The sequence below is a fragment of the Aspergillus alliaceus genome, assembly GCF_009176365.1.
Source record: "Aspergillus alliaceus strain CBS 536.65 unplaced genomic scaffold BDW43scaffold_46, whole genome shotgun sequence".
NCBI classification, from domain to species: Eukaryota; Fungi; Ascomycota; class Eurotiomycetes; order Eurotiales; family Aspergillaceae; genus Aspergillus; species Aspergillus alliaceus.
Window position 1 is genome coordinate 262,991 of NW_022474729.1, and position 16,165 is coordinate 279,155.

At 48.1% G+C, this 16,165-nt stretch overlaps 6 protein-coding genes across 6 annotated transcripts; 5 read left to right on the plus strand and 1 right to left on the minus strand.

Moving 5' to 3' along the window:
* Window positions 1-285: 285 nt before the first annotated feature.
* Window positions 286-6,209, plus strand: BDW43DRAFT_302711 (putative C6 transcription factor; the record flags this gene model as incomplete). Its single annotated transcript, XM_032045288.1, has 9 exons — window positions 286-401; window positions 474-523; window positions 583-915; window positions 977-1,107; window positions 1,153-1,174; window positions 1,285-3,051; window positions 3,147-3,743; window positions 5,094-5,730; window positions 6,161-6,209. The coding sequence occupies 9 exons, from the start codon at window positions 286-288 to the stop codon at window positions 6,207-6,209; spliced, it is 3,702 nt and encodes a 1,233-aa protein (XP_031896952.1).
* A 1,459-nt stretch (window positions 6,210-7,668) lies between these two features.
* On the plus strand, window positions 7,669-9,693 carry BDW43DRAFT_321678 (Cupredoxin; the record flags this gene model as incomplete). The annotated part of the gene is made up of 3 exons (XM_032049379.1): window positions 7,669-8,045; window positions 8,098-8,572; window positions 8,652-9,693. Exons 1-3 carry the CDS (start codon window positions 7,799-7,801, stop codon window positions 9,691-9,693), a joined length of 1,764 nt encoding a protein of 587 aa, XP_031896953.1. The 5' UTR covers window positions 7,669-7,798.
* A 1,160-nt stretch (window positions 9,694-10,853) lies between these two features.
* Window positions 10,854-11,904, plus strand: BDW43DRAFT_172989 (DUF1014 domain protein). The gene is made up of 3 exons (XM_032038755.1): window positions 10,854-11,017; window positions 11,169-11,269; window positions 11,385-11,904. The coding sequence occupies exons 1-3, from the start codon at window positions 10,964-10,966 to the stop codon at window positions 11,887-11,889; spliced, it is 660 nt and encodes a 219-aa protein (XP_031896954.1). The 5' UTR covers window positions 10,854-10,963; the 3' UTR covers window positions 11,890-11,904.
* Window positions 11,905-12,239: 335 nt separating this feature from the next.
* pex7 (putative peroxisome biosynthesis protein (Peroxine-7)) lies at window positions 12,240-13,614 on the minus strand. The gene is made up of 2 exons (XM_032038756.1): window positions 13,314-13,614; window positions 12,240-13,256 (listed from the first exon to the last, which is right to left on the minus strand). The coding sequence occupies exons 1-2, from the start codon at window positions 13,475-13,477 to the stop codon at window positions 12,356-12,358; spliced, it is 1,065 nt and encodes a 354-aa protein (XP_031896955.1). The 5' UTR covers window positions 13,478-13,614; the 3' UTR covers window positions 12,240-12,355.
* A 229-nt stretch (window positions 13,615-13,843) lies between these two features.
* Window positions 13,844-14,795, plus strand: BDW43DRAFT_286874 (lipoyl domain-containing protein). Its single transcript, XM_032043084.1, has 2 exons — window positions 13,844-14,634; window positions 14,709-14,795. The coding sequence occupies exons 1-2, from the start codon at window positions 14,353-14,355 to the stop codon at window positions 14,772-14,774; spliced, it is 348 nt and encodes a 115-aa protein (XP_031896956.1). The 5' UTR covers window positions 13,844-14,352; the 3' UTR covers window positions 14,775-14,795.
* Window positions 14,796-15,489: 694 nt separating this feature from the next.
* Window positions 15,490-16,107, plus strand: BDW43DRAFT_286875 (uncharacterized protein). Its single transcript, XM_032043085.1, has one exon. It carries the CDS (start codon window positions 15,578-15,580, stop codon window positions 15,854-15,856), a length of 279 nt encoding a protein of 92 aa, XP_031896957.1. The 5' UTR covers window positions 15,490-15,577; the 3' UTR covers window positions 15,857-16,107.
* The last annotated feature ends 58 nt before the right edge of the window (window positions 16,108-16,165 follow it).

Here is a 16,165-nt window from a genome sequence, read left to right on the forward strand (position 1 = left end):
GTAATACGATACATATCACACGCTCCCCTCACCACCCACATTATTTCCACGCTAACCCGCGATCTTACTGCCGGGAACAACGTGGGATTCCACCCATTGTCCATGGATTTTTCTCTTTACCTGGTGCCTCTTCCGAAAGATATTCCGTATCGCCGTTTCTCCCGTTTGTTATCTTCAGCTTTTGCGACTCCCCCGGACAGCGTTACCGGGGACGTACGATTGCTATAGAGTGAGGAAGAAGCAAGTGCCCAATGTGTGGTGACCACGGATGATCACTTGCTCGCAATGAGCCACCCTTCTCCCCAGAAGAACGGCGGCAATAATGTTCCCCCTCCAAGGCAGATTCGCTTTGTCTCAACTGATGGACAGCCTCAGACTAAACGACGTCGAGTCAACGCGGCGTAAGCCTGTCCCTGTGAACCTTCGTCCAATGTCGCCTCCCTGCGATGCTGACTCAAGCTCCTTCCGAACAGATGTCGGACGTGTCGCAAGCGCAAAATACGATGCTCGGGTGAACAACCAGGTGCGTGGACAAGACTACCATGAAATACTATTCAGTTTACTGATGGAAGGTTCGGCTAGTGTGCAAAACATGTTCCGATTATAATCACATATGCTTAGGGTACAACGAGCCGTCTACTCATACTCGATCGCAATCCGATGTCGCATCACGCAACCCTACCATCCCTCCTCTACTGGGACCCAGTGATAGTTCCAGTACGGCGGTAAAAGTCGAGAGTCGTTCCCCAGATTCTCCCCCGCAGGCCACAATACCACCCAGCGATGATCATCTGGACAAGCCGTCCGGGGTATCTAAGCCGTTCGAATCGAAAGACGCCTCCTTGACAAGGGAAACATCTTTGAGGATGACGAAGGACTCTGAGCAGCACACTATAGGGGAAAGTCCAGAGAGTAGTATGTTGCGCATAAACCTCAAGACTAGCTTTAGGTACTTACCGCAGTCTTACCTTAACAGGTCGTACCTCTTTGAGCTCTACCGCCCGCACCCATGTTCCCTACTTCAGGTACTTCGGGCCAACCGCTATTGTTCCTGGTTTCAAACAGATGGTGCGAGTGCCCCTCCGATCTATTACGATAAACGCTCTTGTACTAACCTCCATTTAGGTTGTCCAAGTTAGAGGCTCGCGCAAGAGTAATCCATCGCTATCCTCAGGTCAGTAGCACTTTATCTTTCACATCTTCTCAGTCGACCCGCTGGACCTTGTTGATGCCTTGCTGCTCTCTTATTACAACGCATATTGATTGATATCTCGGCACCTATAGAGTCATTGTCCCCTCTGCGAAGCCCAAAGTTTTCGGATCTTGGGGTTGGTCGCCTAAATCCAATCGCTGATAACCGCGACAATCGTGATGCAAACACCATTCCTTTTTATGACCGGGACGATTCCTTGTCTGTCAGCAATTTGGTGACACACCTTTGTGATCTCTTTTTCGTGCATTTGGGATGCAATTTCCCTTTCCTCCAACGTGAAAGGTTTCTCCGTGACCTTAAGGACAAAAAGGTCGACACTATGCTCGTAGATGCTGTCTGTGCCTTATCCGCGCGATTCTCTCCTCATCCTCTATTGAGTCCACCCCAAGCTCCGCCTATTGATGGTTCAGAACCTAAGGTTGATGTGAGGAAGTCAGACCGCGGCCAACCATTTGCCCATAGAGCAATGGGCGCACTCGTCGACTCTTTATCATGCCCTACGTTATCTGTTGTCCAGGCATGTCTGTTGCTAGCCTACGAGGAATTTGGATCAAATCACGACAGTGGCCTCTGGATGTATTTAGGCATCTCTATTCGCATGGCCCAGGATCTTGGGATGCAAAAACTGCAGGGGCTAAAATATAACTATGGCCAAAGTGGTGTGACACCAAATGCAGTTGTGACGGGGCAGGCTGGGAAGCTGAGAGAAGAACAGTACGATGACCCTCAAAACTCTCAAAGCATGATGGATGATGCACAAGACAGCGAAATCCAACGTGCTTGGGAGCGAGAGAGGGTTGACACTTTTTGGAGTATATTCTTTCTTGATCGAGTTATCTCATCCGGGACAGGACGGCCGGTAACCTTACGTGACGAGGACATAGAGTTGTGTTTTCCCCTGCAATCAGAGTCTCTGCTGCCTAACGGTTGGCCTGCGCCCTTTCCGCCGCTTATTCGCATTATACATCTCTATGGCAGAGTTACGGATCTCATTAATGGTATTCAGGATGTGAATCATGTCACCACAGACACCTTGAAAAGATTGGCCGGGATGGAAAGTGATCTTACCGGCATATACCAGCGTTTATCGCCGAGGCTTCATTTCAACGCGGCCAACTTTCAAGCATATGTAAAGGCGAAAGAAGGAACGAATTTCATTCTCCTCCATTTCTGGTTTCACACTCTGATCGTCCTCCTTCACCAACCAACTCTTTTGAATTCTTTTGGGGGCTCTATACAGCACCTCTATCCGAACAGCAGGGAGTTATCGATGTCTTCGGCTAAAACAATTGCGGATATATTGTCTTTCTCTGAGCTTGTTGATGGGAAAAGCTTCATTGGCAATCCTTTTACCAGCCAGCCGATGTATATTGCTGCATGTGCTTTCCTCATGGAGAGCACATATTATTCTTCACCGTCCTCGAGGCCTGGCTCCCCTCCCTGTCAGCCTCTGTTGGCAAACCAGACTAGTGGCTTCGTGATGCCAAATCTGGACCCATCAAGTGGAACAGAGCGAAAACCAACTGCTAAGCACATTCTTCTCTCCTCTGCTGCAAAGGAAAATTATCAACGGTGCTATAAAGCGTTGAAGGCACTTGAGACTTACTGGGAGGGAACCAAATATATACTTACTGTTCTCGACCAAAAGGCCAAGGGAATTGTCGATCCTCTCTTGTACACCGAGGAAGAGATGGAAGGTACGGCTGGGCCTCCCTCCCTTCAGCCTTTTGCCACGCCAGGCTGGCGACAGCCAAGTACTTCAGTGGGTGTTACTGGCGGCTCCGACGAGTCAGTTACAGGCTCGGAGGCTCGGTCACCAAGAATCGATCCTAGTCAAGGTGGGCAGTTTACTCTTTTTTAACACTCTTATCCCTCTTCTGTATTAAGACTTGAACTTCAACAATATCTCGGCTGACTTAGTCTTTCTTTCAAGCTATCGGGTGGGCTTTGACTGGAGCAACCAACTCTTCACAGCCGAATTTAAGCGTGTTGTATCAAATGCCTGCTGCCCAGCCGGATTCTGCCCCTAATAAGCCCGCCTATTCATCTCAGTATAGCCATAGCTACCCCAGTTTACCGATGCAGTCCAGTACTGGTGCGAACTCGGGTTCTTACTCCCAATCACTTGAGCCTTCCAGAACAACAACCGCCACGTCAGGCTCGCCAATCACAGCTGGGCCTGGAAAATATTCACCACTTGCCTCCTCCGGACGCGCTTCAACATCAGATGCGAGCCTTCTTTTGGGCCTGAACACATCCTATTCGACTTCTGCCCCTCGTCCTCCACATTCTCATCCCGCCTACAACCCAAGTCTTACCGCTTCTTCGTCCCGACTAGATGCAGAAACCTCCGCCTATAGCTACAATGCCACGTCTGGTGGCAACGGGCAGCCAGCGGGTAGCACCCACATAGTTTCCAGACCCTCACAAATGCACGGAGCTGGCCCCCATGTGGGGGACGTATTCATTGAAAGCCAGGATATCGACATGGCTTCTCTTCAGCAACAAGACCAGTTCCCATTCACCTTCAGTGGGGAGATCCTCCCTTGGCTGGAGTACCTTCCGCAAGATGTCCTCAACTATTTTGGCGATCATCCTAACTACCCCTCTCTGATGAATCCTGATGACGGTCCTTCACGGCCGCCACATTGAAATCCATTGTCTTTGTAATACCCTTACCACGGTGTCCACGTGTCATGCTCAACGATTCTTCGTCTTTTGTCATGATTGGGAAAGGGTTTTCGGCGTCTAGGATTATTGGGTATCACTTGTTATATAACTTAGAGCAAGCGCGCGCTTTTCTTCTGGTTTTCTCATACTTTTTCTCTGACAGTTTGCATGGAACAAGCGTCTATTTGTGAGGGAAGCATTCGTCTATATTCTAGGCGTTTTATGCCTGGAAATTCAATTGTATTGTGTGTCGAAGTATGTTCCGTGCATCTATCCAGATGCCATGTGTCATAATACCATACAGATACGCTGTACTATTTTTTTGCATTGATCAAAAAGAAGAAAAATAGCAGAAAAGGGTGGAAAAATTCTGTGATCGAATGTATCTACAAAATGGGATATACTTCATTTTGGGGTATGTAAATGTCAAAGTGAAGATAAGATTAAAATGATTCCTTTCACTAAAGTCAACGGTTGCCCCGCACGACAAAGGCGGTGAACCCAACATCAACACAGTGAAGGCATGACCATCATCAATCAGCATTCGTTATAACCTCAAACTTCTATTCTTTGTTCTAGACAGAGTATCCCATACATATCATAGCCTTTAATTGCCATAGTCGTGTGGACACTGGCGCACAGATTCTTACTCAAATTTCCTTCCAACCCACAACTAACATTACACTACGACCAAAGATCCACTACCCTACATTCCGGTGGAGCCATTTGTTGTCTACCGCAGTGTTGGATAAGGAAAAGCAACATTCCGGGTCTCCATTCCTATACTAGATCTTTTTTTCCCTTGGCAGTAGCGAAAATTCAATGGAGGAGCGAACCCATCCCTCTCATTTGATTGAATTCACAGCTTCGCTGCAAGAGCAATCTGACCTTTGTTTGTACAGTCCAACCAATGTACAGCCTTCGACGGTAGGAACAGCCGACCATCCTCACCGATTCTTAGACCATGATGAGGCCGGCGCCGCACATGGAGATATACACGCTCTAGCCCAGGACTGTGGGTACAATTCCTCGGCATCGTCGACGGAGCGATCATCTAGCGACTTTCTGGACAGAAATCTGGATTATGAGGAGCTACGGGGTGTGAATTCTAGAGCATCCAGTCGTTCTTCGATTTCTTCGATTCCTGCCTCAGTCCTTGCCAATTCTATCGACGAGGCCAAATCAGCAGTCGTATGTAGACCATATCAAGATATGATTTCGCATCCCTGGGACGAGCATAACGACAACGAGCACGAGGAGATGGGAGAACAGTTGAGACTGGTACCTACTATTCGGAAGCAGCGCAATGCCTTTCGAAAATCTAGCTCAGTTAGAGCAATGCAGATGCACACTGAGGATGAGGGTGACGGCGAGTACTTGACGCCACCAAAACGAAGGGGAGCGCATCGCATGTCGGATGGTCCATTGCTGACCAAGCAATCTCCGTGTTACTCACCCACTGGAATTGTGGCCAAGCAGACAACCAAAAAGGAATATCCTCTCGTGCTACTACATTGCACCTTGCTCCCTCCATCACTCCCCATACCAGGGATAGTGGGCTATCCAGACCAGAAGATTCTGAGGGAGGTACTGCCAGCGGAGTACTGGAAGCGGTGGAAGCTGCTAGAGGACAAGATTGGCTCTGTCGTGCTTCGGGAGCGGGGTGTGCTTATCTCACATCCGGAGGATATGTATGATCTTCTGGAAGAGCGGCTTTTGGAAAGTTTGGAGTTGCAGCGCCCGAGGTTTGACCATGGACACTTTTTGGGCCATGAAGGAACTGATGCAGACAGAGAAGATCAATCTATGGCGGAGGAGAGCGCAACAGACGACGAACAAGGGGAGCAGTGCCCGGATTGTGGCGGGCACGTTATTCGACACGGCGATACTGGCCGAAAGTGGGAGATCAGGGTTTTTGCAGCCAATGGGTTGATGAGAGCTGGAGCATGGGCTGCAGCTTGGAAAGAAATGGAGAAGGTTGATGTGGAAGTTGGTCTCTGGCTTCCATCTGAAGTGAGAAGAGAACTGGAGAAACGATTGTTAGAGGACAAGGCGCCCCATGCTGTTAACCAACTTCAAGCGCCACAGGTACAGGAGCCTGTCAATGACATAGCCCCCAAAGCCCGTCACAATGATGCATTTCATTCTCGGATTCCTTCTACCTCTACAAACAACACGCCTAAACTTTTCGCCGCTCAGAGGGTAGAAAGACCTTCATTGCCATCAGCTTCAAAGATGGCCACACTTAACGAACATCTGGAACCTGCCAGACCGAAGTATACTCGAAGCCCAGCAGCAGAAATCGAACTTCAGACCCTTTTGGTGAACTATATCCGGGTATTGGCCAGTGACCGGCGCAACGTTGCAATCGCACTTCTTAGCATCTTGGTGGTTTTCTTTGCCATGAACACCGGACACTCAGCGACTACGTCGTATTTGCAACAGTTTCCTCCAGATATGTTGGAGACGATACCCCGGCCGACTGTGTCTCTCATGCAATACTCATCAGCAGTCTGGGAAAAGCCTACAGGCAGCGTACAAGAAAGATTGGAGACGTCAAGAGTACAAGTTGCTGCAGATTATTCCGCGCACCATGATCCGTCACCAGTGCCCAGCCAACTAATGAGTTCCAATAATAACATCGAGTACGGTGAAGCTTCCGAAGTGGATCTTGCCAAGTCAAAAATGTCATCATATGGGGCCAACCCCGAAAAGACGACATCCTCCGCCTCAATGCGGCCAATTAATCCAATAGTTCAGGAGCCACAGGCAGGCCCTATGGAATTGAGTGAAGAAGTAGTGGACCCAACGGGCAAAGTCTTCAGGAAGGAGGCTAGCGAAGAATCAACAGCTTTGTTGGTGATATGATTTGCACGTCGAGGACCCGACTGACGACCGATATGACATGATTAATTAATTATTTTTTCTTTCTTTCTTTCTAATGCCTCATTGTGTTTCGGAAATGAGATAATGATAGCTCAGAACAGGATATAACGTTCTACCTACGGATAGCATGTATTGGTGTTTGATCTTCTTTTCTTTTTCTTTTTTATCCCTTTTTTTGTTTGTTTACTTTCTGCATTCATATTTCCGGAGTGGAGCCAATTTCTGCAAGGTGCATGATCTATCGACCCTCCTCTCAATATATTTCCAGTTTCAGAAGTACTTTTCACTATTATCGACTATAGACCCAGCCACCCGGAATTGTTTCTGGTGCTCAAGACTTTAACGGCCATTGATTACTTGACAGATCACCCCAAAGCTACTCGCGCGGTTTTAGCCTACATCTGAGGTGCTTTCACCGCCTCGAGCTCTTCATATGAGCAAGTTGGAACAGATCACCTCAATGCTTTGACCGCTTCGGTGTTTAGGGAGCGTCGGCTATTCTCTTGTCTATCTTAGTCTCTTAATGCAACGCATTGCTACCTTTTCGGCCAGATGCATGTATACTATTACATCTATCCTATTTGGTCCGCTAATCGGAGCAAACATACAGCGGCAAGATGCTGCCAGGCACGGTTGACAATGATAGTTGTTGCGTAAAACTTTTAAACTGCATATGACTACTCTCCCGTCCAGCTCTATATCCTAGAGTTTCATTTCCTTTTCGAACTCGTTGACGGGCATGAGCCTACCGTTATTGACATCGACTATCCCTTGCATTTCAGTCCCTGTTGCCACGGTCCTTCGTTGACCTCTTCGCCGTTCAAGGTTGATGGCTCAACTGATGGGAGGTTCAGTGTTTGCATATAAAACGGCCTCGTTTCAGATGGAATAATGGGGCCGACAATTCGCAAAAGGAGCTCAAGACCATCCGGATGAGCTCCTTGATTCTGTACGCCCGTTGAAAATTTCTTTGTGACTATTCTTTCGTGTTTTGCACATGTTTCTCCATTCCGATAATATCAATTTGCCATGACTTCTTTCCAGAGCAGGCTGGGCTTCCTGGTTTTTGTGTGCCTCGTTCAATGGGTATCGTGTAAGGTTGTTCAATTCGATCTCAACCTAACATGGGAGGACCATGAAGTGGCTGGATTCACGCGGAGGATGATTCTCAGCAACGGGCAATTTCCCAGTCCTACCTTGCGACTGAGACAAGGTGACACGGTTGAGTTTCTGGTTAACAATTCAATGCCCTTCGGGGCAACAGTCCATTTCCACGGTAGCATCTTCATATATTCGCCGCTGAAGCTGGGGCTGACTTTTCCTATCAGGTATTGAGCAACGTGGTACGCCATGGTCTGATGGTGTTCCAGGACTTTCCCAAAGGCCAATTGCCCCCGGCGATCAGTTTATTTATAAGTGGACGGCGACGCATTACGGAATCTATCTGTATCATGCTCATACTAGAGGTCAAATTGAGGATGGATTGTATGGTGCTATATACATTCAACCGGATGACGCTGTGGAAAAGCCATTTGATTTGATCACCGACGACCCCAATGAGCTACAGGCTATCCGGAAGGCGGAGAGGGAGACCACGCCAATTATTCTTTCTGACTGGCGTCGTTTGACGTCAGAAGAGATCTGGCAGGCTCAAGTAGCCTCCGGAGTTGAGAACTTTTGTGCCAATGCGGTTTTGATCAATGGGAAAGGCTCTGTGTTCTGCTTGCCCCAAGATCGCATTAATACACTCACCACACCGGCCCGGAAACAGGCTTTGGGCAATAGGACGTATACTGATATCGGGTAAGATATGTCTTGTTATCCCGCAATGTTTTATTCTTTCGCTTTCAGAAATGTTGCTTTATATGCTGATGAATGTCAGATGTTTGCCTCCAAATGACCCTCGGAAAGCCAGCTTAACACCAAAGAGTTTCCTTCAAGGATGTATGCCCAGTGAAGGCCCGGCTGAGATATTCGAGGTAGACCAGACTTCACGATACAGAAGCTTCGACCTGATCAACATAGCCGGCAGTTTAGAGCTAGCCTTTTCCATCGACCAGCATTCATTGTATGTCTATGCGGTCGATGGGCGTTATGTAGAGCCTCTCCACGTTGATGCGATTACTGTCAATATCGGAACCCGATACTCCGTTTTGGTGAAATTAGACCAGCCGGCCGGTGATTACACAGTCCGCGCCGTCAACCAGGGAGCAAACCAGCTCATCAACGGTACAGGCATCATGGCATACAAAACCTCTACTCATATGCAGAAGAAGCCTTCCCAACCATGGATTTCTGAAGCTGGCACCAATGCCACCGCGGATACAATGTTTTTGGATGAGGCGAGTGTCGTTCCCTTTCCGTTAGAAGTTCCTTCTACGTCCGTGAACCGGACATACATCCTGAACGTCAATCATATCGGCGATACATATCGTTGGACGTTGGGCAATCACAGCTTCCCACTATCAAACGAAGAGGCGACTCCATTGCTATTCAACCGCAGCTCCATTCCTGCAAAATACATGATCACCACCATGAACAATACCTGGGTGGACTTAATCATCAATATGACTACGGCAGGGCAACCTCCTCATCCCATCCACAAGCATTCAAATAAATATTTCGTGATTGGCTCCGGAACGGGTGCTTTCACCTACTCTTCGGTCGCTGAGGCTACGCAGTACATTCCTGAACGCTTTAACTTCCGGACTCCACAGATGAGAGATACGTTCCCTAGTCCACCTGCGGGCTCTGGCCCATCGTGGCTTGCTATCCGATATCATGTAGTCAACCCAGGGCCTTTTCTACTGCATTGCCATATTCAGCCTCACTTGAGTGGTGGGATGGCGTTGGCGATATTAGACGGCGTTGATGCTTGGCCCCATGTTCCAGAGGGATATGAACTACCAGCAGTAGCGACTTGATTGAACGATGTAGGATGTGGATATGCTTGTGTACACTATTTATGAACTATGTAGTAATTGTAGTAATTGTGAGGACCTCTAGTGAAGAAATATTCTACCATGCTAAATAGATTCAGTAATGTAATTCGCATAGGTGTTTACGATGCTATTGAATGCATGAATCAGCTCTCTCCCTTTTTCTTTCTTTCATTTGTTGGTTATTATTGTTCCTGTTGTCGCTGATCGCCTACTTCGAACGTCTTCAAAACCCAGAAACTGCATTTTGGTTCACCTTTCCAAAGATGCTTGCCTTCTTCCACGCTAACACCAATACTACGACAAACGGAAACGAAAGATCTCTGCGTAGTTCTTAGTATTGACTCATTCAAGGCATATGTGGAACTCATGTATATCGCAGAACGGTATCTTAGAACCATAGAGACACCAAAGGGTGAATAATACTACCGAAAGACGTAAGCTTCACCTGAATACATTCATCTCCGCCTAATGCCAACCATACATTCCCTCAGGCATTACTCCTTTCACAAGACGTGAATAAGAACACGACCTATTTCTTGGGATGAGCTTTATGGAAACCTTCCATATTGGTCTTGCAATGGAAAGCGAATTTTCGCGATGAGAGCGACATTCAGGTTGTACTGCACTCCTTATAGGCCTGGTTGGGGGTGAAGTCATGTTAATGCGATGGAAATATCCACGGGTGACTTCTGGTTCTCCGATCAAGGGGAGAGATCTGGGATCATTCTAGTTTCTGGAGGTGTGACTCCCCATCGTTTATTGTCCCTTGCTGGGAATAATGAACTACTACCTTAATGGTCAGAGCTGTATCTGTGCTTTTGATATCAGCCATACAGGGTAATGATGGGAGAAGGTGACGTCAATCTACTTAGTTATAGCATATCATTTCTTCTTTTTTTTCTTTTTCTTTTTTGTGCCTTTTTTCAATTTTTGATCTAGCAGACTACCTATATAGCGTACGATAACTAACTGGATATCATATTTCATTCAGCAACAAAACAAGATCAGGGCTGAGACAATCATGTGAATCTGCATAAAAACTACTCTGGATAACATAACATAGTTCCCAAAGCGGAAGCGCTTTTTAAGTCATTAGTCACAAATTCCCGACTCCACCGCTTTATCCCCGATCGGTCTTCGGCCCGAGACACCCCTCCAAGAAACCCAAACCCATCAATCACTTCTTCATACCATCCCCAACAAAACCCCAATAGCAAAGAGAACGGAAAAGAAAAGATAAAACATATACAAAATGGGTCCTAAGAAGAGCGGCGAGAACTCTAAGAAGGCGGCCGGAAATGCCCGTGTACGTGAATTCCTTCCCTTCCAATCTGATAGTGTCATCGGATCTGATAAATCTGAGCTTTACCTGTGCCCCGCCCCCGCCACACGGCGAGAGAGCACACGACAAGCTGAGTGTAACCATGTATTCACTGACAAGTCTGAGCTTGGAATAGAAAGCGGAAGCGGCTGCCGCCAAGAAGGCTGTTGAGGACTCGAAGCGTGCAGCTGAGGAGGATAAGCAGTGGGCGAAGGGTGCTAAGGGTGCTTCTAAGAAGTGAGTGTGGAATTCTCTTTTCGACCGTGCAAAACCTAGAAGGGAAGCCTTCAAATACTCGATATGATCTATCCGCTGGTAGGAACAGCGCGCTAATGAAGTTGCAAACAATCAGGGAAGCAGAGGAAGCCAAGAAAGCCGAAGCAGCGCGGAAGAAGGCAGAGCGTGACGCCCAACTCGCCGCCGAGGAAGCCTCCCAACCCTCCAAGCCGAAGGGCAAGTCGAACCAGCCGGTCAAGAAGTCCCGCGGATTAGATCTCAGCCAGCTGGATGATCAGCCCGCGTCTCGCAAGGGAGCTGCACTCAATGCATCGGGTATCGATAATGCCCTGGACGCCCTGTCGCTGACGGGCAAGGATTCGTCAAAGATCGATCGCCATCCGGAGAGACGTTACAAGGCTGCTTATGCGGCGTATGAGGCGCGGAGAATGCCGGAGGTGGAGCAGGAAACCCCTGGCCTGCGGAGACAACAGCGTATTGAGCTCATCAAGAAGGAATTTGAGAAGAGTGACGAGAATCCCTTCAACCAGGCGCATGTTGCTTTCGATGCATCAAAAGAAGAGATCGCTGCTGTTCGCGATGCGGAGAAGAAGAAGGTGGAGGCCAGACTGACGAAATAATCTCGTTTTCGTTTCTTACTTCCTTCCATTCAATGGGATTTTTGGCATATTCCTTTCAACGGGGCGGCACTCGGCTCGGCGCTTTTCTTTAATACTGGGCGCTTAAGATGAGTGGTGTGGTCTCGATATACCCGGATTTGGCTTTTTGGTTTCACGGTGAGTCTATGACGGTTAGACGGACATAGATGGGAGAATGCCATGTCTAAAATACCTCACCGTGCATGGTGATTGATATTCTTATGGTGATGATTGATGTCAAATAGTATAGCTTGTCTAGCGATAAGAAAAAAGCATATTCTATACCTCAAGCGATAGCAGGATTAATAACCAGAATCGTTGTCATAAAGTATTCAATATCTGACAGGCCAATCAATCGCTGCCAGAAAATGGTATCATGCAATCTAATATCCAATACAGAAAAAAGAAATAAACCAAGACGGGTCATCCAAAACCAGATGTGCTTTTATCACATAACTGCCCGGACATCCCACACATACACACTCTCGTCCCATCCCACACTGGCACACCAGCCCTCGCTTCCAAACAAACACCAGTCTATTCCGGTTACAAATTCTGTATGTCGGGCCATTCGGCCTAGCTCCGCTCCCATTACTGGATTAGGACCCGCCCGCATCGAGTCGACATCTCCAATGACCCCTGGGGGAGACTGATCGCTCCATGCACGACAGGTCATGTCGTAGCTTGCACTAAGGAGAACGTTAGAGAGGTGTGGTGACCAAGAGACCTTGCGAATGGCATAGTCATGCCCGACCATGACGGTTTGTGGGCCTTGCTGCGGGGCACGGATGTCGAACGTGCGGATCGTCCGGTCGACGCCGGCAGTAGCCAGGATAGACGGCCGATATTTATTCCAGTCGTGCGTCAGAGCTTCCGAAGGGGGACAGGCAGCCGGCGGGACTCCCGGTTGTGCGGGAATTGGCGATACTGGGGCCGCATGGATTGGGATCTGGAGAGTGAGGTGGTTGGAGGCAGAGGCCGGAGTGCGAAGGTCGAAAATGCGGACGTACGAGTCAGAGGTGACACAGGAGAGGATATCAGGAGAATGTGGCGAGAAGGCAGCGGAATAAGTGCAGCTGTGTGTAGGAAGGGTAATGAGAGAATGCGGACGATCGGGGGTCCAGACGCGCACGGTACCGTCCCAGCTGCTGGAGCAGAAACGGTCTTTTGCTATGAGATTCCAATGCACACTGAAGACTTCACGGTTATGTTCTTTCCAATTCTGAACTGGGAAGTCGTTAAGGTTGCAATCGAACAGCTTAATGCTACCGTCACCGGAGGCTGTGAGGACTTGATTTTCATGGATTTCAGACCATGCAAGATCGTACAACGAGTCTTGGGTAGTGAACCTGCCATTATTCGTCAGAATAGCTTGGCTCGGTCATCTCGAATGGGAAGACCTGTACCATTTTACGGGTACAATCCCGTTTGGAGTCAGCTCCAGGATGTACATTCGTCCATTTCCTACAAGTCCAAAATTGGCTGACCCTGCGACGGCCAGCCGATTATCGAAGAACGGGGAGTACTTCACCGCACAGCCATTATAGCCCTCGGTGCGAAAATGTAACATGATTCTGAGTGTTCGATGTAAACCACGTTATTGAGGTCATAGGAAGGGTAGGAGAGTAGGAGAATAGAATTGGAAGGAGGCGGGTGTAGATCAGCTCAGCGACTGCGGCAGAAGATCATATCGCGCGTAAGGTGAATGGAATTAAATGAAAGTTGCTGTTGCGGGGAGATTAAATTAAGGAAGATCACAGTACCTGAGCCGAGGTCCGTCGTCTGTCGTGATTGGTGGAGCCCCCGTGATTGGCGTAGACGTCATTGGACTTGTATACTCCAATCAATCTTTTATACATTACTCGATTCTCAACCCACACCAATTCACTCCATTACTTTCGTCGAGATGGATGTGGTAATCCAACTTCCTATTAGCGTTGGCAGACAGATTTATAGCCAATATCCTCTACGGATCTAGAATATACTTCTGCACTTTCATAAATCCCCAATCAAAGAGCCACGATCAATACGAAGACTAAAGAGAACTTCTATAGATATTATGATTCCAAGCAAGTTACACCAAGCATTCAATGAGTTACAGTGATTCTAAGTCATAGAGCACTAACTATCACCGTAAAATTCTCATGTCTCGCTCGTCACACGCGCCTGTACGCCACTTTTCTCAGGCCTAATAGATGACTAAAAGCCTCCAAGTAAGGAGAAAGGCCTGTAGCCAATATGCCCTATCTAGGATGCCTTGGATTGTTGGCTGTCGGTATATATATTTCAAATGGATGCTGGATAGTCCGCGAAGCGCTACTTTGCCGACATTGAGGATCGGTATCCTGAAGCCAAGCCGATTGTCTCAGTTCATCTTTACGGCCACATCTGTTCAGCGCATCTTCTCTCCATTCGACTGGAACCAAGACCATCCACGTTCCCTCTATGGCTGAATCTATCTCCGAGAGAGTTCTGTCTATCTTCAACAAACAGGCCGGTGACCACGTCGAACAAGACGAAAAGATTGCCTCGATCGAAACGGATATGATAGACGTTGCCGTAAACGCACCGCACACTGGAACAGTCACCAAGTTACTTGTCAGCGAGGGCGACACTGTCACATTTGGACAACCTGTTGTTGAGATTAGCCTACAAACGCGCGATACTCCTTATGATACACGCAGTCACCGAATACGGACCAAGCTTCTAAACCATCCGAGGAGACTAGTAAGTCTCATTCAACATATGGCTAGCCTTTTTATTCTTCAAAGCTACCAATGGAGGTTAACTTCGCCCTTTAGGTTCACAATGATGACATCCTTCAAGGCAGCGCGGCAACATACATCGATATGATGCATTCGTCGTAGAAGAATGATCCGTCCTCCGTGCATCTCTCATGGAAGGCATATTCCCATAACGTCGAGAACGGTCATGTGCCAATGGATTAGGCATTCATGCCGCCACCAGGGCTAGCGACGGTATCGACCAGGGCATCGGTTGCTCCTAGTAGTCGGGTGGATAACTCCACTGTGAAACAATTGAAGGTGACCCAGCTGATTTAGCCGTATCAGCGATAGGGTCACGAGTATGCGTCTACCGACCCGCTGGGGATGGCGAACGAAGGCAAGTTCCGCCGGAAAGAGTTGTAGTTGAGTTACTATAGGCTTGGTGGGCAGGATCTTGATCTTGTGCTCATTATGGGAAAGGGATAAGTGCAGGATTTCACATATGAAAAGCCGAGAACCCTGTGGGAGGTCTTCGCAGCTTGTGAAGAAATCTACTGCAGCACGATGGGCGTCGAATATATGCATATCTCGGATCAAGAACAGGTTGACTAGATCCAGGCTTGTAGTGAGAGTGTGCAGCGCTATCATTTCATTGACGAGGCGAAACGATGTATGCTGCACGGTCTTGATCGTGCCAGTAGCTGGGAGAAGTTCATTGCAACCAAATTCCTGAATGAGAGCGATTTTGTGTGCATGACCGGTCCAGCCAATTACTTCCATGCCCTGCGTCGGCAAATTCATCGCGACTTTAGAAAGCGTACGTCTTCTTCCCTCTCCCATAATGACGACATGGAAAGCACTGACTGGAAATAATATATAACACTTATTATCCTCTTCTCTAAATCTCTGCTCCGCAATCCACCCGCAATCCACTTGCCGCTCTGATGTCCAAGACTTTACTGATACGCCGTACTTCCAACCTCTTCTATCTGAAACCGAGCACGGCAAGAGCATCAATGAACCTGGGTATTAAGCGCGTAATTTTCAGCTCAGGCCAGGTCTATGCCCCCCTTTCTAAACACTGTGAAGCCCAAAGTCTAAAAGACGCGGCCATCACGCGAATCGAAGAACTCCACCCTTCCCGTGGGCGCAAGTACGACAGAACTTGGAATGCTTACCCCTACGTTACAGATATCGTCTGGTGTCAGGAGGAGACTTTGTGAATGGAGGCTCTTAGGGCCACGTGGTGCCGCGCATGGATCTCATTCTGCAAAAGACAGAGTCTCATAGGGATAAGAGGGTTAGATTTGCCGGGCGAGAGCCGGCATCAGGTGTGGCTGTGGGATATAAGGTATTGCATGCCCTGCAGGAGCAGAGTCTGTTGAATGATGTTTTCCAGATGGAGTAATAAGTTGGCTATCTGCCTTCCGGCCATGACCTAAATAGAGTAAAAACTCTCAGGGCAGCAGCTCACTGTATATAGTGTCTTCAAGGTGACAGATTATGTCGTAAAAATTCCAGTAGAGTTCATA

What these genes read in the sequence shown, in the direction of transcription:
- BDW43DRAFT_172989 (XM_032038755.1), top strand. Translation starts at nt 10,964, where the DNA reads ATGGGTCCTAAGAAGAGCGGCGAGAACTCTAAGAAGGCGGCCGGAAAT. An exon ending in AGGCGGCCGGAAATGCCCGT is followed by an intron (nt 11,018 to 11,168) that starts GTACGTGAATTC and finishes AGCTTGGAATAG; the next exon opens with AAAGCGGAAGCGGCTGCCGC. An exon ending in GCTAAGGGTGCTTCTAAGAA is followed by an intron (nt 11,270 to 11,384) that starts GTGAGTGTGGAA and finishes GCAAACAATCAG; the next exon opens with GGAAGCAGAGGAAGCCAAGA.
- pex7 (XM_032038756.1), bottom strand. Translation starts at nt 13,477, where the DNA reads ATGTTACATTTTCGCACCGAGGGCTATAATGGCTGTGCGGTGAAGTAC. An exon ending in GGGATTGTACCCGTAAAATG is followed by an intron (nt 13,257 to 13,313) that starts GTACAGGTCTTC and finishes GAATAATGGCAG; the next exon opens with GTTCACTACCCAAGACTCGT.
- BDW43DRAFT_286874 (XM_032043084.1), top strand. Translation starts at nt 14,353, where the DNA reads ATGGCTGAATCTATCTCCGAGAGAGTTCTGTCTATCTTCAACAAACAG. An exon ending in TAAACCATCCGAGGAGACTA is followed by an intron (nt 14,635 to 14,708) that starts GTAAGTCTCATT and finishes TTCGCCCTTTAG; the next exon opens with GTTCACAATGATGACATCCT.
- BDW43DRAFT_286875 (XM_032043085.1), top strand. Translation starts at nt 15,578, where the DNA reads ATGTCCAAGACTTTACTGATACGCCGTACTTCCAACCTCTTCTATCTG.